The sequence below is a fragment of the Bombus affinis genome, chromosome 4 (genome assembly GCF_024516045.1).
Source record: "Bombus affinis isolate iyBomAffi1 chromosome 4, iyBomAffi1.2, whole genome shotgun sequence".
NCBI lineage: Eukaryota > Metazoa > Arthropoda > Insecta > Hymenoptera > Apidae > Bombus > Bombus affinis.
This window is the reverse complement of record NC_066347.1, coordinates 9,804,652-9,832,550: the sequence shown is the minus strand read 5'-3', so window position 1 is coordinate 9,832,550 and position 27,899 is coordinate 9,804,652. Positions and strand designations below refer to the sequence as shown.

The 27,899-nt window shown below is 45.6% G+C and overlaps 1 protein-coding gene across 4 annotated transcripts in view; it reads left to right on the top strand.

The window, feature by feature from the left end:
* The window catches only part of LOC126915827 (transcription factor SOX-6), a 325,178-nt gene that overhangs the window by 116,061 nt on the left and 181,218 nt on the right, over nucleotides 1–27,899 (top strand). Inside the window, exon 1 of one of the 4 annotated variants that reach the window (XM_050720904.1) lies at nucleotides 2,848–3,189. The exons of 1 other annotated variant lie outside the window; for it this stretch is intronic. In XM_050720904.1, coding sequence (XP_050576861.1) covers nucleotides 3,109–3,189 — 81 coding nt within the window. In that variant the 5' untranslated portion in view covers nucleotides 2,848–3,108. Of the gene's footprint in view, nucleotides 1–2,847; nucleotides 3,190–21,494; nucleotides 23,467–27,899 lie in introns of those variants that run through there. 2 more of the 4 variants (XM_050720898.1, XM_050720903.1) reach the window with 2 other exon arrangements.

Genomic DNA, 27,899 nt, shown 5'->3' with positions numbered 1-27,899 from the left:
TTAGATGTTACTGTCACGACATGTTTATTCAATTTAATTTATTAAACATAGCGAGGATATTTCGGATTATTCTGCAAGTTTAGTGCTATCTTTATATATCATTTGTTCAGTAGAATCTGTAGAGGATAGTTCGTATGTGAGGTTTAAAGGACGTGATTGCTCGCTGTTGAAACCGTCGAATATATTTAAAATAATAAATTAATGTACAGTCATATACGTGAGTCGTTAGTACAAAGTATAAATCGCAAAATAAAATCGCGGAATAAATACTCGTGAGATACTCAGAGATACTCTATCGTTCGCGATCGCGTCCGTTTATTTATACTGGTCGGGGGGAGGGGGAAGGGGTCAGAAAATTTGAATTCGTCTTCATTCGACGGTTGCACGTAGCGGCGACATTGTTTTGCCCGCAGTTTGTTTATCATTATATTTTTGCGTCAAGGCTGAGTCGATGTCCTGAGGCAAAACAACAGCATGAGTCGCTCTCGACTCGCGTCGTCCTTTGACTCCTGTGCCGCTACAAATCTTTGTATGAAGTAAATTGGTAAGGTTGCGGAATTTTCTTAAACTGAAAAACGTGGCGTATATACTTGACATAGAATTGTCAATAGGCTTTCTCCATTGAACTTGATCGAGACTTACTGTCAGGTGTAAGCTGTACGAACAATGGATGTGAAATCTGTAGGTTGAATGAGTGATCGTAAATACAAATGAATAATATTGGCAAACATCATAAGGTATAACCACTGATTATGAAAAGAATTTGTACACTGCTAAATGAATCTTTCTCTCTTCGTCTTTCTCTCGTTTATTAAATTAATTAATTCATATAGATAATACCTGACATTATATTTCTTACAAATAAAGTATCAAACTATATAATTAAATCAGTCAAACGTGCGTGCCGACCGTACCTAATTCCGACTTGACATTTGGAAATGGTTAGGTAAAATAAAACAAATCGAGCGTTGATCCCGAGCGTAACCAGTTCGCTGGACGATGTTAGCTCCACTAACGCTAGTTAGTCGAGCAATGCATAATCGAAAGTCGAAAAATGGTAAGACGACGAAGGAAACGTGCGCAGGTCTGGGTCACAGCGGGGCCGATCGAACGCGGTCCGCTAACGATCTACGGCACGCCGATAGATTTTCGTCGAGCGATTTTTAGCTCAGCCGGCAGCTGAGGGGAAGCGAGAATTCTGCAAAACAAGGTTTCGCGAGAGAACAGGTCTCCTCGTTGTGCTCACGGTTCTTACGTGCTTTCTAATGTAAAGTATGCGCCCGGCTAATGGCTCGGAGGAGAACAGATATTGCATCGGGACGCCGCCGGAGCCGTGGTAAGGTGCCACGGCAGGCAATTAATTCCTCCGGCAGACTTCCGTATCGGAAAGAGATAAACGTTGGACGCTCTCGGTCGGGACCCTAGGATCGTATATTACGCCGCTGGTTTTGCGAAGAACTTTTTCCGAGGCGATCCAACCGTGTGCCGGTGAGAGCTGCAACTTCGAACCGAGAGGAAGAAGCCACAGAACTACGCGTCCTCCACCTCGTCGTCTTCGTACTGCTCTCTGGTCCTCCGTGTTCTGTCCTTTCCTTCTTCGACAACGTATAGAACGTGTCGGGATGGTACGCTTGCAGAACGAGTGGACTGGCGCCAAGTAGATGTCGCCACTACCTATTTGGCAACACAAGGACGCGATCTACACGCACGCGAGCGCTGCCCCGCCGTGTCCTCTGTTCCCTATTCCGAACTCCCCTTTAATCGGATGCCTTAGATTCCATTCGACTAATTAACCAAGCGTTATGCTAAATCTTGCTAAATTTAACTCTGGATCGGCGTGCCGGGGCCGGTGCCCGCGACGGTTCATTAATTGCATAGCCATCCTAAACGGAGACACGTCGCTGCGGAAAAATCTTCGGAACTCTTCAGAACTCGTACCGACACCGTAATTACTCCGGCCGTGTAATATCTTACTTCGCGGTGATCTGAATTACTAATCATACCCGCACCTTGAACGAATCCTGCTCATGCGACGGACGGACGTGAATCTATTAACAACGCGTTGCAATTCCCGTCGAACTTGTAGAAATATTACAATTCTAAGCGATGCTGGAGGCGATATCAATGTTAAAATGGAAAATGCGTATCGAGATTTTAATTTTTAGTGTGCATGTTCTGATGAAACGTTTATAGTGGATCGAACACTCCTCTTGTTTTTACAATTCATCTTTATCTTCGGAGTCAGAATGTGTCGCCATTTCTCTTATCAATTGAAACACGTTGTATTTAAGCATTTCGCTATTACGCCTTACACATATGTGACGCATTCTAAAAGCCGCTTGGATTGTCTACTTATCATTTTCTACTATTGTATATCTAAAACCATATGTCGTATTATGTAACATATCAAATATTTGAAACTTGCCCTGCGAACAACGACTTTTACTTAAACGGCGGTAACGAAAGGGTTAATATTATTAGTTCTTATAAATTATTGGCAAATAACATGAGCCTCTGAATTACATTTAAATATACTTCTTAGATTCGTTACTTTGTACCCTATTAAAAGTAATTTATTCTAGTGAAGTCTATAGTTACCCAATAGAAAACTATAAAAGGCAACGGCAACTTAAGTAAAGTAAGGAAACAGTGATACATCTTTATTAAAACAGCGTAAGCCATACTCGCAATGCCAATAGCAATGATTCACTTACCCTTCTAACAAGAAATCATTTCAATTATCTCAACATCTCAGCGACGCTTGAGCGCGCACTATAATTTCGAATTTTGCCGCTAGAGAGACCACGGCGCGTCATCTGTCAGTCAACAGACAAATATGGCTGCGTTCGAGTTGTTGCCGCGTGTAGCCGGTCGAAAAAGGTTCGTTTTCCCGTAAATAGTTGTTGTATCGAGCAAAAGTTATGTACACACGACGACCGTATTTCTGAATAATAAGTGCTGATTCACGTGATCGTTACATCGTATGTGATTCGTCGATCACATTCATTAACAGTTGTATACAAATTTACGCATTTGACCGCGTCGCGTATGGTTATATGGTAAACAATCGTTGTGACGCACATACGCGACAACGTATTTCTGACATCTATGCTCACATACAGTATTTACAAACTTGTACATCTACGAGAGATTTTCTGGCCAATGAACGCAGTACTTCGACGGGTACCGGTAAGTTCCCACATTCTTTTCCCTTCGAATGAACGATCGTTTTAGACGTTTCATCAGATAATAAGCCCGCGGGCTGATTCGTGAAACGTGCAACAACCTCTAACAAAGAAATCAATGGTAAAGGTACATCGTATCGTCGATATTGACGAGCTGACACGTACGACAGTAGAATGCAGCGATTGTCTCGGAGGTGAGTACGAGCCGACTTTCTATACTTTGTGCCGACTTTAACATAACTCAAGTGCCCCGGACAAAAGTCAAGGGGAATCGTAGAACGTTGGCATTCAGGGACGGCGCGTAGCTTTACCCACGGGGGAAAACATTTTCGCGCGGTGCAATGCGGCATCGCGATAGACTATCGTGGCGGAGATCGCGCGATAAACGATTCGCGATGCGAGGAAAGGCTGGCGCACGCGTCGATGAATTAGAGAATCGGCGCGGATTTGACGTAGAACGTTGTCGAACCGAATGTCGACTGTCGGTCGAGCCTGTGTACATACGTACATGTGTATATACGAAAGCTTTGAAAACTCGCGGCAGCATTCGCCTGTGTGATTAACGAGTTGTACACCGCGGGCGCGACTGCTTTTCAGTGGCAGTCCTGCTCGTTTCGAGGCTCGCCATTATGTAACGGGAACGGTGTAACCGATGGTGGGGAGAAAAACGGCGCGAATCGCCGCGCGCGCGCTCGAATTATCGCACCTCACCGTACTCACCGTTCGTTGTATATTACCAGATGCGGAGATAAGGGAACGCGCGTTAAATGTTTCATTACCGGCCGGGCTCGCGCAACGTACGCCGGGATTGAATGTCCGGGACGTTGATACAACTTATAGCGTGAATTTCAAGCAGCCTGCGTGTGCACGAGCGAGCTAGCTAACTCGCTGCCGGTGCACCGCGATTCTGCCTCCTTAATAAGCGTGAAAGTTTAGTGTAACCCTTAACTGGCGAGGTGTATTTAACGGGAAAATTGCGATTTTCGATTCTGACAAGTTCTCCGAAGAGGGAACCGTGGAACAGCTCGGTGCGTGTAAGATGTTAAATGAGGTTTGTTGCTTACTTATTAAAGAGAACGTCAGCGTGAAAAATGACGTCGAGTGAGTAAGTGCACCGGTAACTCGACAAAATCATTTATGGTGGCTCAAGGGTCGAATGCACTTACGCATGTTAGATTAGTTTAGTATCGACGTTTCGAAAATTGGGTATTTCATAGCAGCTAGACATGTGTCAAGAGTTTATAAGCAATCTAACGATTATTTTCGATTTATTAAACGTACTTGGTACACGGTACCTTTAACAATACGATAGTAGTTTAAACTCATTATTCTCTTAAGCAACAACCGGTATATGATCACTTCGATGTCTCATTTTTCCAAGGATATAAAGATAACATGTCAGCGTATTTTCCTAATTAACTTGTGTATCCTGTTCATATCGAAATGCATGGAATTAGCATAGGAGAACTAGAAATAGACGTCTTGCAACATAAAAGCGATTAATTTGAATTCCAAAGTGTAACAATTAAAAGCAAACAATCTAACAACATCAAGATGCATAATAGGTATGCATAATACGTATGCATAATACGTATCGGTATTACAATCTATCCATAGTAACGAATTTATGACAATAAAGTAGATTTATGTGTTTCTACACTGTACTTTGCCATACATCCGTATAAGATTTATCGGCGGTCGGGAAAATTGTCATTAATTAATTTCATTTACTTTACAATGAATCTGTCCCTTTTATCCAGTCTGAAAATAGAAATCAAACCTCGTCCTATAACTTGGTGTCGGTAACAATCCGGCGTTGCATAAGTACAATAATAAACACCTGTAATCGGTATGAAACCGGTTCTTTAAAAACAGTTTGAACGCTGCAACAGCGTAAAAACTGGCGGACAGGCGTTTCACGCGGTCGCGGTTAGAGCTGTGGCGCTCGAAGAAGAACGAGCCGTCCTCTCGCGCCATAGTCGATGGTATATTTCGCTTTGTCTTATCCCGCCGGGGTGTAGGGTGTAAAATGCGTGTGGAATACGTGCTAAGACAAGGGTCACCGATACACCTGCCCCGGAGCTTCTAGAGCGCGATAATATAGGATTCTGATCCGACAACTGCGACCGGTATCTTCTTCTTCTCCCCTTCGCATCGTTCCAGCCCATCCAGAGAACATAATGCCGTGTAGAGCAGCCGCTCATAACGCTCGGCGAACCTGTTGAGATATAGCCCGGGTAGTGTTTCAATCGCTAGGCCACGGAACGTCGACAATGATACGTACGCGCGCGTATATACCACGTATGCAAAACGTATTACAATATTGGATAGCCGGCCCATGCATCACGATAGTCGAAATAAATCAACCGCGAACAAGCACAGACGTGGCCGGCGGAGTCTTAAATAATTTACTAATTTTTCAATGGGTCGACCCTAAAGGTCGACTCCGCGTCGAGTACCGCGTAAATCCCTTTGGCTATGCCTCTCCCGGCGAGCCCTTGCGTCTGAGTTCAATCCCAACCCGTTCGAGACTACGCGAGAAGTCTCTACGTACTCTCGGATACGGTACGTTCAGCCCGTTGGAAACCGAGGGAAATCGCGCGATTGGTACCGTTGAAAAATCCCTACGAAACGCGTATCCCGTGCATACTGTACTCTACGAGCTGGCGATAAAGAGTCATAGTTCTCTCTCTGGCTTTCTTTCCTTCCTTCGTTTTCTGAGTCGCGAAATGCTTCCGCAAAGGGACCAACAAAACGACTTGAGTTCGCATCGTTGCCGTGGCTGAACATAATGTAAACATCGGAACGAGCAAAAATCCTTACTTATTACCTTCCACGAGCTTTCCTCCTGGCCCAGGGTCACGACTCTCCATTTCCAAGCAGAGCTAAGCGACATTAGGTGAATTCGTTCCTCGGGATGTTTTATCGTTCTCTGTGTATACGGGAGGCATTCGAATCGCTGGCTGGCAGCGATGCGCAAGATCTTACAAAAGCGAGGGCATCGTCGGACCGGACAATGCCACTTGATCCCTCAGCCAGTGGCTCTGCGTTTCTCGTCTATTCCTCACCCCACGTGTTCTTTTTATTCCATCCCCTTCCCGTCGTCTCTGTTGCTCCGCTTTCGGTTCGTATCTCTTTCTCACTCTCGTTATAATGGGCAAACACATAATAAAGAGGGTAAGCGCGGGCCGCGTACGCGATATGTGGGGCGTTTAACAATGGAGCACACCTGAGCACGGGCCGGTGCGTTTGAGATGGCTTTAGGGAGGTGGAGAAAAAGAGAGAAAGGGAGAGAGCGAAGGTACCGCATGGTGCATCGGTATGAAACGTAGTGGGACGAAAAACGAGCGGACCGCGGTGTACGGTGCGAGGGGCGCGGAACAATGCTTTCGACCTCTTCTTCTTCTTCTTCCTTCTCCTCCTCCTCTACCTCCTCATCCTCGTCCTCGTCGTTGTTTCGTCGCCATCGTCGTCGTCGTCATCGTCGTCGTTGTCGTCGTCGTCGTCGTCGTCGTCGTCGTCGTTTGTGGCGGTGCCCCTTTTCCTCCGGCATCTCCTCGCCAGTGAGTCAGGGTGCCGGCACGATGCTCTCCCATTTGTTCGCGAAACACCGAACACAAGCAGTCACCTCGTACGCACGTCGTCGTAGCGCAGCTTGGCATTGTCCGCGACGCTCCCCCTGAACTGGTCGCGCATGTGTGCGTCACGTATCTCTTTCAACTGTACCGGCTAAGCTGCTGCGCTGGAAAACTGCCACCTTCGAGTGTCCGGTCTGTGTACTTCTTTTTTCTTTTCCTTGCTCTCCTTCGGTTTTTCTCTCTAGTTCCTTTTCACTTGTCTTTCTTTTTCTATGAAGACGTTTGCCAAGACGTTGATACATACCTATATATACTTACGTACGTCTGTCCGGGAAACTGGTGATTCTGAATGATGAATGTTCTTTTCAATTTCTCAGTCTTAATTTTACTTCCTTTTCCGTTTCTTTTTTGTGGAAAGAATCGGTAAATCGGTAAAGGAAAAGAAAAATTAATAATTATACGCTAATTACACGTAAGAATAAAGTAATGTTATACGCTGAAATAAAATTATCCTATTAATTATTAATGCCTTTATTGACGTTTTCGTTGAAGTCTCGGTAAAAAAACAAATTATGCATATTTAATTCGAATCCAAGAAATTACAAGTAACGAAATATTCCGTACAACGCATACCTGAACGTTGTAAAAAATTGTTAATCTCATCTTAAAAATGATTTGCATCATGCCTGTGCAGATAATTATAAATAAACGTAATGTATTTGTAGGTATATTTAAATAGCGAAGGAGGCGCAAAAACGATCATTGCAGATTTATCGAAGTATCATAATATGCAACGCGATGGATTTAAATAAAACGATAATAGATTACCACAAAAAGTAATATCACGACTTCATGGACGAAAGAAGTAAGACAATTTATAAATGTCAGAACTTAATTAATCGTTCTAGAAATAGCAAGATTTTTTCGATTAAATCCTTTTTATACATTCTGTAATTTTTGGTCATAGAATCATGTTTGCAATAAGATCTCTCTAATTAAAAAATTCGGAGTTCAGAATATAAAAATATGGCAAAGTTGTTGCAACAGAATTTAAGATTAGTAAAAAGTGAACCTATAAAGACTGAGATTAAAAATAAAATGTAATAGTGGTGGAAAATCAAAGTAGGTCGTTAATCTTTCATTCCGCTTATTGAACCTGTGTCAACAGCAACACGAATGATCGTTATTGCAAAGCCTGGGACGATAACGCGTAGAAACGAGCGTAGCATGCTTACGTTGCGCTGTGAGCGGGTCGTTAGATACGTTCGTTTACACGACAACGTCTTATTAGTCGCATTCGTTCGTTACGTAACAATGATTCGAATCGTTGGTTGCGTTACACATTAACAGAAGGGAATACATCGTCGTGTCGCTCAAAGGGGAGGAATAATGAACGGTTTTGATCTCGAGAACCATTTTTCTCCACCGTTGCGCGAACGCTCCGCCCTTTATTTGCTTTTTCCACGTAAAGTCGTGCAACCAGGTCATCGTATTACCAAAAAAGAATACGTACAATCTAGTATTTGCTGTAGATAACGATAGAACAGATTTTACATTTAACATTTAGAATTCAATTGTTTGAAGCTGTTTGTGATTACGAATAACAATATATATATATATATATATACATATACTAAAAAGTTAATCACGAGAACAAGGAACTTAAACTAAGACGATCATCTATACTCATTTCTATTCGCTTGAACGGTAAAACCACGTTTTTGTTCTTTCCATTTCTTCTTTCAATCAAATATTATTATACTCGCCTTAGAGAGATATTGGTCGAGAGAACGTCTTCCTTCACGACAACGAGCTGGTTTTCCATATGATTTCTCACAGTGGTCAACAAATTTTTTTATTGTGACGTTTATACGAGCGGGAACGCGAGCTTCTGCTCGTTCAACACGTATCTTTAACGACGGATATCGCGGCCCAGGTCGTTTCACGTTCGACAAAACCGGTGACGACGTTAACCGCATTTTGCTTTGATCTGTTGCACCACAGGCACTTTTAGCGTTAATTTTTCTCTCTTTCTCCAGCAAGGGTCCCGCTCTGTCGCGCTCTCCGCTCGTGACGAGAGATCATTAACCGGCTTACGGACTCGCCGTGCTCGGGTATTAGAATTTAAATCGTCGCTGATATAATTACGAGCAAAAGCTGAATATCTCGGCCGCGGAAGAAATTACGACGGCGATCCGCCCGGGCGAAAAATTAATAAGGAGATCCCACAGGGTATTCTACGCGGCCACACTAACGTTGTTATTAACGCGTTCGATCATCGATTCCGATATACACTACCTACACGTCTATGTTCAACTACGAAGCCATCTTTCCTTCTTTTCTTCGTTCCTCTGCTTGCTACGCGTCTCGCGTATCAGCAGAATAATAATAATAATGATGATAATAAAACCACTTGCTCGTGAAACAACTCTTAAAATGATCAATAGAGCGTTCGATTTGCGGCATTATAAATCCAGGGCTAATTAAGGTGGATGGTGAAGCTCGACGGGAAGATCGAGACGCGGCTCATCGAGTCGGCAACCCGTTCCACGACCAAACGGAATGTTAACAGGCACGTAGATTCGTATTATCTCCTGGAGCCAGGATTTTCCATGACTGACATTGTATCTGGTGCGTTTAATCGTCGCGGATTCTGCATCCACGAGTCTCTTTAGTCGTCCCGCCCGAATTACGATAAACGACCACTCGCGTATAAACCGAAGGTAATGTCACGAAGATCGAGAGAAGTTTCTTGGCCGAGGGAATCTCGATGGCTCGAGGTATCGTTCGGAATGCGCGTAATCTAGCGTCGATTCGAAAGGAGAAGAAGCTGGGCTCGCCGCTCGAGTAACCCATTATCGTGCTAATGAACAAGCTCGGCCGAAGATGGAACGCTTCAGAACGGATTCGTGAGCAATGAATCCGATATCGGCGGAATATTTCCGTGGATCGAGTATCCGGCGGTAGCATCCGACGAATCGGAGAAATCGCCTAGTCATCGTTCGGAATGATCCCCGCCCCCGACTGCCCCTCTCTTTAATGTCCTCGTCGTTCGTACGAATCTCCGAGCGAAAGTATTTTTTTCACGGGAGCCGCGAGAAAGGAGCGGACCCTTAAGTACCGTTCTTTCGTTCCTCGTCGACGCACCGCTCGATTCGTGCACGCTTTCATTGCCGTTGGAATGCGATGGTTACTTCTCTCGCCCGTATGCGCACCGTAGGATCGCTCAAGGCCGCCGTGGCTCAGGTGAACGGATGAATGGATTTGTCAGATGAATGCTCGGCATATAAGGGCGCATCTTCTTCAATTACCACTCGCATGTGTCCGAATACCGTGTTTTCTTTTCGTTCCTACCCATGTTTGCTATCAATAGCAGCTGTGTTATGCTAACACTATCATTGAAAGGTGTTCGGCTACTATTGGTGGTTATTTGGTTAACGGAAGAAATATGTATAGCACTGATTAGTTATAGCATTGTGACAGGGCCTTCCTTCGTACAATCTCAAAAATAAGAAACGCATAGTTTCATTATTTTATTATTGGAATGATCAAATCTGCAAATCGAGTAATGTAGCAATGTATGATGAGAATGAGCAAGCTGGCTGTATTCTTTGTCCCTATGCCGATTGTGTATCTGTAGTTAATTCTCCCGTACTAACTTTCCTGCAGATCCTTTTGTGCTCCACGTGTCGTGTTCACATTGAAAGCGATTGTTTACCGTTCGGCGCGACTAGATGAATCGATTCGTTTCTCCGTGTCGGATTTCTTTTTTTTTTTCGAGTCGACGTAAACACGATGAGTCGCGTTTTCCGTGGCTGCTTAATAAGTCAGATTAATTCCGCGTAGATCGATATTCATGAAGTTACTCCACGTGTGTGCGCGGTCATTACATACCTTGTTAGCAGTAAATTAGATTCTTCGTGGTGAGAGATGGGATACGATGAATTTGAGATATGAGATTCTAATGATATCATGGCTGAATATTACAATAATTCATTCTAAAGATGCACCGCATTCGTAGGTGTATCTTTCCGATAGCGTTGCTGTCTTTCTCTAATTGCATATTCTAATCTAACTGTTCCTCAATCGTTCGCATGTTTTTAATGCTCTATCAAATTGCTGCAGTTGTTTTTACGAAATTGTAACTATGGTAGTTACACACTATATCATTCACTAAATTCTGCTACAAGTGTTCTTAAATTATTATTACTCAGAAATGTTCTAGACAAATTTTAACACTGATCCATCATTACAAAGATAGTTAATCTTTACACCGTGTCTATTTCATTCGATTCCCTGTAAACATTTACAATCCCATTGTTGATATGACAAACAGAAATGTCAATTTACGATCAGCAACGATATCTACAATTACCAAGTACTTAGGTATTTATTGCACAAAGATCTCCATATCTGCAATCTACAACGAGAACGACACGTTTCTAGCAACATAAATTATCCTAATACAAACTCTACAAACATCCTCTCTCCACATTACCAATTCCTCTACATCCATCTCAGTTATGCATTCTAATCGCCGCTTTTAACATTCATTTCCAAAAAATTCAGCTCAAAGTCCACGAAAAGGTTCCACTTGTGTCGTCGAAGGTTCGAAACGACCTCCGTAAACATCTGGTCCTGATAGTGAAAATCGTGAGCAACCTGATCCGAGGGTCGGAGCTGGCCTAGGTCCGCATAATGGAGGCAGTCCGTTAACAATCGCGTAGAAAGACGCCGCGGCGGTCGGTTTTAGATCGAGGAATATTGGGGTATTGTAGGAGCGGCACCTAGCGTGGTGTGTGCGTGTGTTGACAATGGGAAGCCTAGTGGGTGCGTTAATCCCATATGTAAGCTCGCTCTGTGGGAATATTTCGTCAGGCTGTTGGGGGTGGGTGTGCTGACGAAGGGCGGTAAAGAGGGGAAGGGACAGAAACGGTAGAAGATGCTGGAGATCGGGAAGGCGGGTAAGAGGGACTCTGGGTCTATTGTTGCATCCTGGCGATATAATCTGGGGTACACGCGATGCCTCTGTCGGCGAACCGAGACAGACGGAGGTGACTCGCGCGCTCAAAGGATCGCGCGGTGCGTTCTTCCAGGCTCCTTCGTAATTGCCGCGAACGAACGAACGATCGTAAGAACGAGCGAACGAACGAACAAATCGCTGGACAGATCTCCGCTCGCGAGCTTATCGGACTTCGCGGCGCGCCTTTGTTCGAAATCGATAAACACGTTGCCGAAGAATCATTTTCCATTTTCACTCGGCGATCGATCGACGGCCGCGAGTACTACGCGCGAGATACTCGAGGCTCGATAAGGGTCGCGTGAGTCGAGGGGTTACGCTTAGAGGCGTTTCTCACGCGTCTTTTCTCCGCCGGATAGGAGAGAAGTCAAGTGAAGAAGAATCGAATCCTGTTAGGTGAGATGGAACCGTTGTTTCTTGGTAAGGCAACGTGTTCGACGGGTTGGGCCGTGGAATTCGGGAACTTTGCCTGTGATGTATTTCTCTTATCGTGGTGTAGGAGTGATGCATGATGCTGTCAGAGTATGGTATGTATTAATTATGGTTATTGTTTTATCGGAAAAATTTGAACTGACGGATCGAAGAATAGGAAACATTTCGCGCGAAAATCAAATCGTCTCTCCTCGTATCGCTTCTCGTTAATTTTCTATTTAAACTGGACAATAAAACAATTTTCCTAGTTCCTGGGAATAATTCTCTGATGCAACGTAAGACAAACAAACGACTAGATCTCGTGTAAATAAAAACCAGCACGATTATAAAGGGTGGGTTTAAGATGACGGGTTAAAAACGCATTCCGTGTTCCCGTACGTAAGAAAGAAGGTGAAGAGCACGAAGAAGCTGAAGAGGAAGGGTCGCGGTCCCATTCTGGTAGCAATTTCTGCTTGTCTTTTCCCGTTCTCGAAGGAGCCATGGCCGTGCCGTATCTCACCTGCAATTTCATCCTTTCGGTCGAGTGGTTTCGAAATTCCAGCTGTGACGGACGGGCGACGCCAACGACGCCGTTCCGCCCGTAAGAGTTCTGGTTCTAATCTTGAGACCGGATATCGAGCCAGTGTACGGTGTCGTCGGTGATCGGTCAGGGGATCGGTCTCTCGGAAAAGTGGCTGGCCACTTTTGTAGGCGCACTCTGGCGAACGTGGGAATGATTTTGAGAGAAGGGCAAGCCGCTGCGAGATCAGGACGAACGCTAGACGGAGAGGGAGAATCGAGAAGATAAAGAGGGACAGAGAGAGAAAGCACCTGAACGCCTCTTCGAGCCAGTTCCGTGGCGTCTTGGTTCCAAGTATGTGTGTGATCCACAGCCTCGTGTATATACGTGTACATAGACACCAGAAGAGAAAGAGAGAGAAGGATGGAGAGAAGGAGATAGAAGGATGCGGAGGCAACACACGTGTTGTCCCGTGTATGCGCGTTCATGCAGTTTGTAACGCGCGGAACAGGTATTCCCCCATTGAAATAAGGTAACGTCGCGAATATGAAATATACCCCCTTGTACAACTTGATAATCCGTGGTTACCATAAATCCTGAGTGATTATCCGCGTGTCTATTTATAAGCCTCGTGGCGTCGCCCTCGCCTCTCTGCCCACCCCTCGTCTTCGCGCCGTTCGTGTATACCTCCCTCCTTATCCCTCTTCCTTCTTTGTTCGAATATTCATCCACCCTCCCAACCCCCGTCCTGCCGACCCGTTCTCCAACGCTATTCTCTCCTTCTTCAACCACTGGCGAGGATGATCGCGCCCAAAGGACCTCTCGCGCGTTTCTACCTATATGCGTGTCACGGCCTTTCATCCTCCTGTGTGTCAAGCAGAGAGAGAAAGAGAATAACAGGGAGAGAATCCTTTGGAGATACGCTCGATAGGATTAATCGGCTTACGAAGACACGCTCTCTCCGCCTGCCGGTCGCCAAGAGAGAAGAATATGATTTGTTGCCGAACATTCGTCCGCACCTGCGACAAAAATGGCGTTCGCCCGATGACGGGACTGAGAGAGCTTTCTCCTTCATCGAGGAGAGACGTACTTGTGGTAAACTGTAGATGTTCGATGATCCAAGTTGTCTTTCCAAGATCTTACAGCAACGAATGTTTCCTGTAAAATTCAGCCTGTCCCTTAATTTTTTATCGACGTAAAAATGTTTAACATTCAATCGTTCTACATTACGAATGATAAACGCGGTAATTCGTCCATATTTCAATTGAATATCGATAACCTCCGAGAAGAGAAAAATAAGAGAGTAATAATAATAAATGATAAACTTCTGTACATAATAATCGTGGTCGTTTTGATCGAGTGGCGCAAGTACGAACGGGACGTGAACGTATACACGCGTGTGATACGTTGCTCAACGTCTGGCGTGGTCCGAGAGCCGGAAACGGTCGAAACGCGAAACACGTCTGTGCACTGTCAGATTAATTGCACCCGATTCGTTCGCCGCTGTATCTGCGCGCTCTCGGGAGGCGATCGTTCGAACGTTAATGCATGGAACGAATTAACAGTTTGCGTTTGAAAAAAAGGTCGCGATAGCGATCTGTTTCGAGCGAGATCCACTTCTCCGATGTCAAACGGAATTCCATGAGCTCGTGTTACGGTTATGCAAGCAGATGTACGCCTTTCGACGATAACAAGTGCTCTTCCGGTTTCGCCTGGTCGCCCGGAAACCACGTTCGATCCCGTGGCGCTCGCGTCGCACGCCATTCCGTCTATCGTTTCTGTTTCTGTTTTCCTTGCAAAGCTGTTGCTGCCGCGCGCTGCAAATATCGGCGCCGTTTCTCTTTTGTCAAACAGGAAACGCGTTCCACGAGAGTGTATAAAATTATATCTGCTCTCAGACATCTAATCTTCGTATCGCATCTATAATATATCATTCCTGACAGGACCATGCCTCGTTGCGTAATTCCGGGTTTCTTGCGAATGAAATTGCTCGCGATCTTAGCAAACCAGCCCGTTTTCCTACTACCAGACGTAGTTACATACATAGGTACACAGGCTGATTTCTTCATTAACCGCCTTCCTCAAATTCCATTCGTGCTCGATACGAGCCTCTAAGGATCGTCCAGATGTTGAATAATCTTATTCTTCGTATCTTCGACTCGATGCGTTAGTTTTGTCATATCGGAGGTTCATAAATTAAGAGAGAATATTATATTTATTGGTTTTGTAAATTTGAAGGTGTGAAAAATGTAGTAACTGTAGCAATAAGAAAGAAATATGTTCGATCGTGTGTATCTTTACATTTCTTTTCGGACGATAAAGCTGTACAGGTTATTTTTCATTTCTATTCTTATAGAGATTAACGGACCGAAGGAATTATAACGTCTTGACAATCTCGATAAATTTTAAAGTTAGCGATACTCGTAAGTTCGTTTCCATCGTGCACCTGGTGCAAGCGAATTAACATATAGCTCGTATCTCATTATGAGATGTATGTTTTTTGATACGACTCGTGCTTTAGTTCCTTTCAGAAGAAGATTTAACAGAATGGCATTTAATGGTACATGCATATTACCTGTCGTTGAAAGTAAGAGCATTTAATTCAAGACTCGATAAATTTTCTTTTGATGAGGGAAGATAGTATTCCATTTTTAAAACGCGATTATACTATAATTTTAGTTACATAATTTGTGTTATATTATTTATGTTCGCTTTATCATCTTGATAGTATCGATATCATTATTTCATACTCATCGCTATTTCAACAAACTTTCATTTCCAAAATTAAACTCGGAGAACGAGTAAAAGTCGTACCTTTGATATTTCGATTAATATCTTGGGATCAGATAAAGCGTCGATTTGTGCGAGAAAAGTCGAGGAAAAGGGGTTCGTTCGAGCGTCTATGGTTCGCGTGGACTTTGCGTCTACGGGACGATATCGGGGCTCTCCTCGAACATCGCCAGAGGCGCTGCGTGTTATGCTGCGGCAAGCTATTAAAAACCCAAGTTATGAATGAAAGCCGAGCTGAAATAGAATGGCACGCCGTGCTCCGCCCACAAGAACAGGTACAAACACCACGAACGATAAGCTTAGCTCAAGTCCAATGTCAGAAGATTCCCTAGAGGCTAGAAACGAATCCTTGTTCGTCAACCCGTGCTGATATTTCACGCGGAAGCGAAAATTGTCGGTTTTTTGGTGTTCGGTTAGCGTGGCAAACGGTTTTCGATGATTATGATTTATGTCATTATTTTAAGCTGGAAAGCAATTTGATGAACTTGAGGGACAAGGGAAACTTAATTCTGAGATTTTTTAAATTTTGATATTTTGGTAGAAAGCTATGAAAGTTCTATATAATAATGGGGTCCAAAAGATGTTAGATCGATAAAACAAGCTGTCATCGATATCTTCTTCCCTTGTAAACGGTATTTAACAAATATAGAATTTTTTTCACTAACGATATTTGTTCGTTAATCGCTTCAACTTATTCTTTAAACAAGAAAAATTCGCTTCCCTTCATGCGACGTGTACAAATGAAAAATTTCTCCAATTTCGTATACCTTAGCTCCGAATTGCTTAACTTAATTCGTCTTACGTGAATGAAAGAATTCACGGAAGTACCGACAAGGTCAGAAGGAAACATCGTTCGATCGTGTAGCGTTGATTTACTCCGGTCGGCGGTGTAAGGGGTTCGCGCGTCGTAAACCCAAATCACGGCGGAGCAAATTATGCGTAAACGAGCTGGACGGAACGACGGGCAATACATCGGAATCGTACGGCGGGTCGCCGGAGGTTCGACGCGGAGGGATCGTGAAAAGGGCACGATGCCCGACTGTCTGTCACATTCTTGATGTCAGCGGGCCGGAGAAGGGCCGGTAGTCGAGCATCCTGACGATTCAATTAGGATTCAGGCATGCAGCAGAGGTCCGGATCTCTCCTCCGTGTGCTGTTCGCCTGGCCCCTCTCACCTCCTTCCTACGTCAGCTTTCTTTACAGACCCTCCTCGGCTATAATCGATCGTCGATTTCAAGAGAGATCCGGCTGGCCGTTCGCGTGGCCATTGATGTACGGGGGCTGATAGAAAAATACTGAGAATTCTCGCGTATGCCGATGACATCCTTTATAAACATTTGTAATTTTCTCCGAAGCAATTATCGATCGAAGTCGTCCGATATTTTGAAGATCTTCCGTCACATTCGAATCGTTTTAGAAAAACTTTATCATCGAAAACACTTTTATATTCGATGAAATCTGTTTTGATTTCTGAAATAAAGTTTAATTTTATTCCATTACTTCTTTATGCTACTGCTGAAAAGTAGATTGTTAAACGTGTCGAACAATGTCTCCTATATCTATATCGGGAGAATTCTAGATTTCGATTCACGAATATCATCGACGTAGCTACGAACACCAGAGATTTTACGGAAGTTATCGAATCGTTGGCGGCTAGATGGTCGCGGGTGAGCTTCTTCGAAATTCAATAACTCCCGCGTCCCTGGCTCTATGATTAACGAAGGCTGCGACCGCATCGATCGATACAGAACTATCCCTTTTACGTATGGAAATATCGTTATAATCGTGTACACAAACGAGTCCGCCGCGGTGAGACTAAGGAAGAGGAAGCAAAGCGTTGAACCAAGGGGTTGAAAGCTTGGACGAGGCCCATCGGCGAGAAGCGTCGCGGGACAATGGAGCAATCAATAGGGTAATGTGAGGACACTTTATCGAATTATCGATGCGGTCGACACTGGCGTACCTACGGTCAATGGACACGGGTACCCTGCTTTTCGAACGAACCCTTTCCCCTTCCCTCCAACACCCCCGCGCGGTCCTCTTGCACTGTCTTTCTCTCTTACTTCTGACCAACCGTTCTCTCGCCTCTGTTAACGTTCCTCCGGCGCTGCTTTCTATCTGCCTATCCGTCTCTCTTTCTCACGGTTTCCCGTCAATGTTCGTTCGCTGATAAAGTGAAGCATCCGTGCCGTAACAAGCTCAGTCGCCCTTGACACTTTGCCCAGTTAATGTCCACCGGGCACGCGATAAATCCGCCCTCGAACGCTTTAATAACCGTGTCGTGTTTGTGTGTGCGTATACGTGTGCATGTGGTAACACGCGAGTGTCTTCCCATCGCGAAATTCATTATTCGGTTCCCGTTCCGTGACCTCGTTCCTCGATCGTAAATATCGTCTAGAACCCCCTCGAACCTCGAATCTTCCTTCGTCCATGTCGATCGACCGATGGAAGTCTTAACGAACTGTTCAAAGACTCGAAATTTGTAAAGTACGATGTTCTTTTCACAGCGGAAATATTAGATCTTTTTGTCGAAGTGGATCGATGGAGGATGGGCAAGAACGTGTTCTCAGATTCTTCTTTCCTCCACGCACGGAGGCGATCGCGCGCACAGGTGGCAGGGATCCTCGCGTGGAGCTCGGTTCTCGTTTCACGGATTCTCGATCCGGAGATCATTAATCACGTCGGTTCTCCCCCCGGACGAGCTGAAATCTCTCGGCTCGCGACGCAAAAGACTGCGAAACGCAGCTAGAGGAAACCCGGTCGCGAGTGGGTTTCGCGGACACTTAACAGGGACGATGGTGGGCCGATGCTTTTTACGCGGACGCGATCGCATATTTCATGTCACTTCGACTCGATCGCTTTTTCGTTTTTTTTTATTCTTCTGTCAGCTCCGCTCTGTTTCTATATGTCGAATATACTTATAGGGTGAGATAAAAGTAACGCAATTGGAAAGATCGTATAGAAAATGCTGCGTATCGTGGTTCATTATGCATCGCGAAGTTAGTCTTTGAACAGATTTGTGTACCAAATTCTTGGCTGATTCTAAAGGACCAAATCCGCCAGAGGTAAGGGCAAGAAATTAGATAATGTTTTGGAGAGTAAAGAATTTAGCGATACGTATGAACATGGAGGAATAGTTGGATGGTAAAAATATCAAAGGGGAAGAACTAGTTATACAAAAATCACCGATGGACTGATACGCAACTTGAAAAAAATGATAATTCAATTTCGTCGTTCGTATAATTTAGTAAACAGGATAATTGCTTTAATGAGACATACAACAAAAATTCCCTACGACGACTATCTCTTAAATCGTTTAACAAGGACAGATACCATAAACTTCTTTTACCATTCCTGATAGTTTCATTGTTAATCATTTTAAAGCTGTGTTACTTTCGCGTCACTCTGTATACGTACATCGTTCGAGCATGGCAAATACACACAGAAGCGTACGCAGTTGTAATTGCCGCGTTCGGTGTTCGGTGTTCTTATCTGGACGGTGTGTCCGCGGCGAGTCGCGTCGGGGCCGTGTCGCCTTGGACTCGGCGTGTCCGATTGACCGCGTGTGAGAACACGATATCGCACGAATGAGTTATGATCCTTATTCGAGGATTTGCATACCGATTCATTATGCGCCGGTAGAAGTCAAAATTGGAACGCAACGTGGCGCAACGGCCGCGCGATCGCGCCACCTCAAGGCTCGCGGAACGCGACCGAACGATAAATCAAACACCTTCCTCCCCATGGCCCGATTTTTTATTTTTGCATCGATCGGTCACCACACGTACCATCGTCCCTCCTTCTATAATATCGCTGCTGCGTATAATATCAGGATACATAATCAAACGAGGTAAAAGGTAAGCGCTGCAGAGAAAAGACTAAGAAGGAAAGAGTAGGCATGGCGAGACGAGTGTAACGGACTTTTCGAAAACGTCCTTCGGCGGTTTGCCGCGCGGCAGGTTATTATCACGAGTGTGCCTACAAACACGGCCGGCGAAGGCCGTGCGCACAGATGTTCTAAATTGCGCGCAAACAAATCACTTTGGTACCATCGACGCACGCAAATACAGTTGTGCAATGACTCGGCCTGTTAGGTAATTCGATTTATGTAACGGTGCCGCGGCTATTGTTCACGCGTGTCGCTATTTCGCGCGTGATCCATTCGACAGCCGCTCAGGAGAAAGAGTACTTATCTTCTGGTATTACGTTATACTCGGTTCTTGCCTAGCTGTTACCGCGAGAAATACGTATAACGAAGGAGAGATATTTATTTCCGTTGCACACGTCGCACGGGGTATCGATTCAATTAATTTCGCGGTCCTCTCCTGGGTAGAACAGGGGCAAAATAAAAAGAAGAACGAAGCGAGAGCGTCTCAGCTTCTCTCTCGAGAAACGAGACGCGGAGAAACGGATGAACGGATTGTCCGAGATAAGAAGAGATGACAGGTAATTCGGCCGATGGAAACGAGACAGCCGGTTACGGTGCCCTGAACGCGAGCCGATCGTCCTCTCCGCGCGTCTTAATCCTTCTTGCGTTCGATTTGCCCGCTTTTATCGATCCTTCGCCACGATAAGGCCGACCGGATCTGTCGGAGCTGACGGATTTTTCGCCCCGACTAATTGGCCGATGCAGATGTTTCCGAAACTTGTTCGAAAATCGTATACATTATACCGGAACGATAGTTACGATATATCGTCTTCGTACAACACCGTCTGATCGGCTTGGAATCGGTTTCAAGTCTGTTTCGAGCGGTTTCACCAGGCTCTCGTAACCGAACCAAACTCGCCCGATCAATGAACAGAAAATAGAGGCTGATACGCGTTCTGCTCTCCGGGCTTTACCCCACTTTCATCCCTAGAACAGAAGTTCTAGAAGGTTGGCAAGTCGATGGGCGGAGGGAGGAGAGCGAGATAATACTCGCGCGACTGCCTTAAAGCGTGCGTACTCGCGGCTTAAACAGCAACAGCAGCATCAGCAGCACCGGCAGCACCAGCAACGAAGTACACCCCTCCACCAGGTCCCGCAGGCCGTTTCTTCTCCTCTCGTCTCTTCTCTCTGGTCACTCTCTTCTCTTACCTCGCTAGTGGTTAGTCTTGGCTCCCTCTTTTCTCCCTCTAGCCTTCTCGCTCTCTCCTGTCCACGTACCTTGTCTCTAGCGCTCTCTCCTTCTCCCTCCGCTCTCCCTCCCCCCATCTCACCTGGTTCAACCTGCGAGCCGCGTCTCGGCCCTCTTTCTCCGTCGCTCCGTCACCATCTCGGTTCCGCCACGGCTTCTCCCCGAGTCTCTTTAGTTTTGTGCGCTACCTGCCTGCCTTGTGGCTCGCTCGTATCGTATCGTATCGTATGTAAGTGAGGCGAGGTGCCGTTGGCGGGATGAGGCGAGGCTAGCCTGATGCTGGTCTATACCTGTGTGTGCCGCGGTATGGCGTTGTCTCCTCGCGTGTAGCCGCACACACTGCCCTCTTTCTCTCTTTTCCTTTCTTCCTCCCTCTTCTGTTGCCTTCCCTTCTCTCTTTCGCTTGCTCGCGTGCGCCTGTACGCGAACGCAGGTACGCACCGGCGCAGGTACGCAGCCACGACGACGGCCACGCACACCGGTGCTACGGTGCGAGTCAGAGAGAGAGAGACCAAACACGCAAGAGCAAAGACACGCACCACAGAGGAGACGTTCCGTTCTGTTCGCGGCGCGCGTACCTACATACCGGTACGTACGTATGTATGCACGTACTTAAGTCCCACTATGCATGTAGGCAATACGAATCGACGAATACACGTTCGATACGGTCCCGTCCGCGTGTATATACGTACAGCGAAAGCACGTTAGCCGTGGTGCGTGCGAGAGAGAGCTCACCGATTCCACCGCGAGAGAGTACGCTTCGGGCCTTGTCTGTGTATGGAGTCGAGGCACGCGATTGTGTGTGGCCGGTGCACAAGAGCGTGCTAGCTCCCCTCCCTCCGGAGCCACACTCCACCTCCTCCTACCTCTCTCAGCCTCTACCTCCTTCTTCTACCTGCCGGCCCGGCCGACACACATGTGTATGTGTACCTTGGTCTTCAGTGTAAGATCTGAACCAGCGGAGAACGCACGCTATTGTTATATCATTATCATTGTCATCGTCCGTGGCGATTCGCGCCCGTCCCCACCGTGTCTCGCGGATCGTGTTTTCGCCCGAGTGTCTCCGCGAAAACAGCCGAATCTCCCGAGGAAATTCGACAGCCCGTTCGCCGCGACCTCGCATTTTCCGGGTGCAAGCAAGCCCGCGGAAACCAGAGGAGAAACCGCGCGATCAGGAGAGATCGCGGTGCACGCGCCGCGCGACAGCCGGTGCATCTCTCACGCGCGACAGCCACGCTGCACCTCGCCGCTCCTCCCGATCTGTGCACCGGGTCAAAGGATGACGGGACAGACGGCACCTTCGCCGCGCCCTCTGACAGCAAGCCGCGCACGGGGCGGCCCGCCCGTCTGAACACGTGGGAAATCGCTGCCACCGACACAACTCGCCTCCTCTGCTTCCTACTTTGCCGCCCTTTTTCGGCGCGCCGCGTGACCAACTTTCACGATCCACCTGTTCGAAAGTTTCGATTTTCCTAGTGCTTGCTTACCTTCGATCGTTTAGTGTCACGCGTTCAACCACGAAACTTACGATCGATACTCGATCGATCGCGGTCGGAGTAACGTCGTCGAGGAGTCGTCGATTGGATTGTGATTAAAAGAAAAACGTTTGGCTCAATAAAAGAGCAAAAGTGCGAGTATAAATCGACGAGAAAAGCTCGGTCGATTCGTTTCCTGCTAACTCTCGTCCCCGTCCCCGTTGCCAGCCGATTTCTCCGTCCGGGACACAGAGAAAGAAGACGTCGACTGGTCGATTAGAATCGAGGGGACCCGATGACGGGGAGGAAGAGAAGGAGGTCTCGGGACTCGACGAACGAGATGGGCAGGATTGATCGGAAAGAGGCTATGCTTGACGCCTAATTAAATCGATTAGACTTTGGGGTTAATTGTTCTGGAACGTGAGTTCCCTTGCACGCGTCTGTCGCCGCTACCGTTATCGTCGTCGTCCTCGTTATTCCGTACTTTCAAGTGGTGGATCGTGTGTACGCGAGACGAACGATCGGTTCGGCCATTCGGTGGACGAGAGGGAGAAATCGACGCGTCGCCGATCGTATCGAAACTATTACGGATCAGATCGGTCGGCCAGTGAGTCTAGGAGGAAATTTCGGTGCTAAGTGACGATTCGTGTTTGACCACGCCGTATATTTGGCATTCGTATCGGCCGAACCGCCGGTGTCACTGCTTTTTCACCAGCGTACTCTCCCCTGTTTCTTCTCTTCTTTTTTCCCGCTCTTCTGCTTCGTTCGTTTTTTTAACGTTGTTGCCCTCCCAATTCCGGTTCTTTTTTACTCTCGTTTCCCCAGGCAGTTTACTCTCGTTTCTAATCGTTTCTTTTCTACGAGACCGCCCCGATCGGATTGAACCGTCCACGACACCGGTTGTCATCGGCATGTGAGTCAAAGTGAACAACAGCGTGAACAACGACTGGTGTCCATTGTTGCATACCGTGGTTAGTGCTCTGTGTCTTTCTATCCTTTCTCGTTGACAAACATCACGGGTCTTCGTGGCCGTAATCGTGGTTGGCCCGAGTGACAGGCCTGCGTAGACCGGCTTCCAAGAGCCGCTAGAACGCCGCGGCTCCGACCTCGATGATTACTCAATTAGTTCAAAACTCGTGCTCCCATAGTGTAAACTGTGAAACGATTCGACTAGGTTCCAGAGTGACTGGGTGATCGCGTCAGTGTGAACGGGATAGTTCCTTGGAAGCGAAGTTTCGTGTGTCATTCGTTGCTAAATATCGTGAGCCAACCTGGGAAATCCGATTATGCGGACAAACAGTCGCGGTGATCGATGATCCGCGCGATCCTCGACGCTTCTCACTCGCGGAAGCAGCCAGTTGGAACCGACGGTGAGTCTACTAACGATATTTTCACGATTTTCAAGTTAGATCGGAACGCGCGGGACTAGCTCTTCGCGAAAACGATGACGTTCCGTTAGACGCTAGAAACTTTCCAGTTTCCCTTCGAAGAGGTAACTCCTGTCCGAGGTCTGGTTTAAAGTGACAAAAACGTGGCCTGACCGGGAGTGTATCTGTCGAAAGGTATCTCCTAATAAAGCAACGTAGCGATAAGTGAAGAGGAATCGGCATGCCGACACGAGAGCAACGTTCGACCGCGGTGCATCGTGTGGATGCGACGTGTAAGGAGTTCCCTCCGCTTGGATCTGCTTGGTTCGTTTCGCGAGTCGTGAGTCCCGCGAATTCGAGGCGAACGCGACCGGCAAATGGAACGATAAATCCTTCGATTGTCGAACGTCGATAATCGTTTCGCGGCGGCGCTCCGTTGTAGACACGCCGAGTGAACAAACATCGTCGGACCCGACTTGTTATCGGTCGCACGTGATCGGCCCCGGCCGATTTCAACCGGTGAAAATATTGCCCGGCTGTGCTCGGTCACGTTTATAATGTAACGCCGTCGATCGCGACACACAGTTGGGAATCTTTCGGTGAAACTTCATCGCGTGATTATCAGTCCGGAATTCGTTACAAAAATGCTTCGAAAATTTCTTACCTCTTGAGTAGATCGTAGCTTTTCAATTTGGTACTCTTGACAATGGAAGTTTGTGTGCGATTACCTGGAATGGATTACCTAGGCAAGGTTTTGTTCGCTGAATGGAACTTTGTTGAGTCGAAGGGTTCGGAGGAAGTATCGTAACCCTTTTAACATGAAGAGTATTGTGAAAATCTTCTATTCGTAGGATATCCATAGAAAAGTGAATAATAGAAAATATCGTATTATGACGTACGATATCACATAATGGAAAAATATTTATATCTATCGAAAATTCCATAGTAAAGAACTGGAAAGAAGCGTAATGTTACCGTAACTGAGTTAATAATCTTAATTAAGATACGAAGTATGATTCACGAAACAATTAACAATAGCATCCCCACGTTCTTCGAGAATGAATATCGTTCTGACAACTCTTCCATTTTTATCTACGTATACGGAAGCTGAAGCTGAATCAGCCGCGTCATCATGCAATATGACGAGTAGAAAACTATGCATTTGAAAATCATCGTCGGAGAATTCACAGATATGCAAATATATTGTTTCTTTTTCTTGACGTTCTACCGGCATTTTTCCGGAAATTTTCTTAAGTTACTGTATACTACCGAATGTGATGCAAATATATTATTACCAGAAAGTTCAAATGCATTGACGTTGAAGCAGAGGTTGTTAAATCTTTTTCCTATATGACGGATAGACAGCTTTACCTGTTACATTTTTTGTACTTATTGTTATGATTATTAGGAGAAGATCATAAATTTGCTTAGTATTCATTTCTTTATCAATAAACGTTCCAGTGATTTTTTTCTGAAAGTAATCTTTCGTTCCCTTTAGTTTACCAACAGTACGATGTTTTCTTTAGAAATAGATTTCCAGCAATTTCTCCGCCTTGCTATATTGGCAATAATCTTTTTGCTTGGTTCAATCTTAAACTCTTTTTTCAATTTCGATGTAATTTGAGTCGTCATTCGTTCCTTGTGTCAATTTGATATGTTATAAACGTAAAAAAGCAATACCTTGCACATCGTTTTATTTTCTTATGGCCGATATTAACAATCTTGTATCTGGATATGCAAGAATTTCATTCTTTTATTTTTGATGAAAGTCTTTGCACATGTACGATATTTTACTTTATTATGTAAACCTGAAATTATAAAAGACGAATTAAGTGAGAAAAATGAAGGCTAGATGAGGGTTAAAAAAGGTTTTTGTATTAGTTATCGAGGAATGCCACTCGTAATCGAAAACATCTAGCACCGTACACCAATCTAATCTCTTGCTTTTGAGCTATAATTTATACTTCCTCTATACTCTGTTTCGATTTGTATCTTTTTGTTCTCAAACAAGTTTCTTCTTGTAGCTTCGTGAAATATAACGCGACGAAGTGTTCTCGGGCAGAAAGCATTCGTTCCGCGAGACGTGCGTTCCGACCCGTGGAAGTAGTAAATTATTAATCAGTGTTGCTAATTACACGTTTCTATCCTGAGTAGAAATTCCCTGATATCATTGCTGCTTGTTATTGATCTCGCAAGACACCGACCTTTTCTAATGCGTTTAATTAATCCGATTGCGTAAGTAAAACGATCGGACCGATGCGTTTTCGAAACAGAAACCCGCCGAGCATAACGATTTGATCTTCCTGCAACAACCTGTATGTTCCGGATGCGAATTAATGCTCTCGTTATTTCTGGAATTTTTGTCAACCTCCAACGCAAGTTCCCTGTTCTTTCGAACCTAATCAACCAGCATAAGACAGTTAAAAAAAATTGAGTATAGACGCTTGATGTTGTCACGAATTTCATCGTATTCTTCTTAGCTTTCTACTTTTCTTAAGAAATAGGAAAATGTCACGGCAGCGTAGATCCAGCCATTTAATGCGAATCTGGCTGCGAAATTTCTGAAAGACAATCGCGTCCCATCCCCCGCGATACGAAATGATTTTTACCCGGTTGCACGGTGAACGGTGGCCACGTTTAGTGGCCATATTTCCAACTTAAAAGGAGCTGCTGTCAGCGGTGATTTGGGTGGCGAGTGAAGTGCCGCTTTTATAGTACGCACAGGAGGAGACAGTCCAATTAAGGGCACATTTGTATACTTAAGTGCACCGATATCGATGTATAAATCGGTCCGCGTTGCACGATTTATGGCCGCGCGGCGAGCGTCGTAAAACGTCCGGCAGCCAGATATCGGTGAGGAGAGGCCAAGAAAGTCCTGGGGCCTCCACGTTCCTGGAACCATGAACCCACGTCTCGCGAATGTTTGAACGGACGCCACCAGAACCAACTGTCCCCCGTCCTTTCCTTTCCTCGCCTCTCTACTCCAGCCTCCTTCTTTTTCCTCCTTTTAATTGCTGAAAAAGTCCATTCTCGGTGGGCCGGTTGGCCGTCACACTCGTATCATTCCGGTCTCGAGTCGTGAATGAAATATCGAGATGAATCGGAAACGCCGGGGGACACGCGCGACGCTGGCGGCCTTTCCTCGTCGGTTCCATCAGCTCCACGTTTCTCAGCGAACTTTAGCGAGCATCGCGCGCGTTAAACTTCTCACTTTCTCAGACTTTCTCCGTTAATAGTAATATTTTAATTACAAGAAGTGACTGCCTACGTTGTACGTTAACGTTAAACCGCCTAGTGGCACGCTCTTCATTGCGAGTAACTTAATACCGTTTCATTCCATTTTTCTTTCTTCAACTTCCTCTTCTTCGCCGTCTTCTTCTTCTTTCTTCGCCTCCTCGATCGCGTCTTCGTACTCCTTCGACAGCATTTCACTCGGTCTCCTGCGTGCACGCGCACGTTTCATGCACCTGCGAGCGTTCTAGAGGAGCCAGTCTCGCGGTTACCGTAAGCCGTACGCAACACGGTAATGAGTTTCGAGTCATTCCGGTCTCGAAGAGGCTTGAAAACGGCTCGCCGAGGCCGCCGTTAGAAACTCGCCGGCAATTTGTCGCGCGTAACGCTGAAAAGCACGAGATCCGCCAGCGAACGGTCACCTGGATTTTCTAATCCGTTCCGTACGATGCCAGGAGAAGCGAAACACAACACTGGTGAAATCATCCTGGACGACTACATTGTCGATACTTTCTATCTGATCCCGTCACCGGTTTATGCTCGGGAACACCGACTAAATTGAGACAGTCGATTTAGAAATTTGAAATTTTTCTTTCTTGGTACTTTGTGGTTTAGAAAAATTGCGATTTAAAAAAATCTAGGCACCATTCGTTTTAATGCAATTGGAAGAGAATTAGTCCTAGTTCCACTAATTTTTGCAGAAAAACTAAATGGTTTTGTTTATTAGTGTTTACGCTTTCTTATACGCAAATTATTCTCGAGCATATGCATAAATCCAAATCTTTCTCTTTTACTTTCTTCTTTTGCAATTACTCCACTACGATTTACAATAAACACATAATAATAACATTACGCGTCCGAAGTAAATCGAAAAACGCTCAGTGTTCGCAACGTTCATAATTATGCAAATTTCACAGACCTTCCATTATTACTTCGATACACGGATCCAGGAGACAGACAAAGAAATTATATCCATATTCTTGATACCTTTCATTCCAGATATCTGAATCGGATAAACCAATGCACAAACTTGTGACGCCTTTGAATACTCGTATCAAAATTACAAACGACCACCAAGAAGTAAATGTTAGAAAAAACAAGTAGAAAGAAAAGAAGAAATAGAAAAAAAGAAGTCGTGTATCCGGAGTCCGTGTCGGTAAAAAGTTTGCGAAGAAGCGTCGTCTGGCGGAATTCGCCGGGTAGAA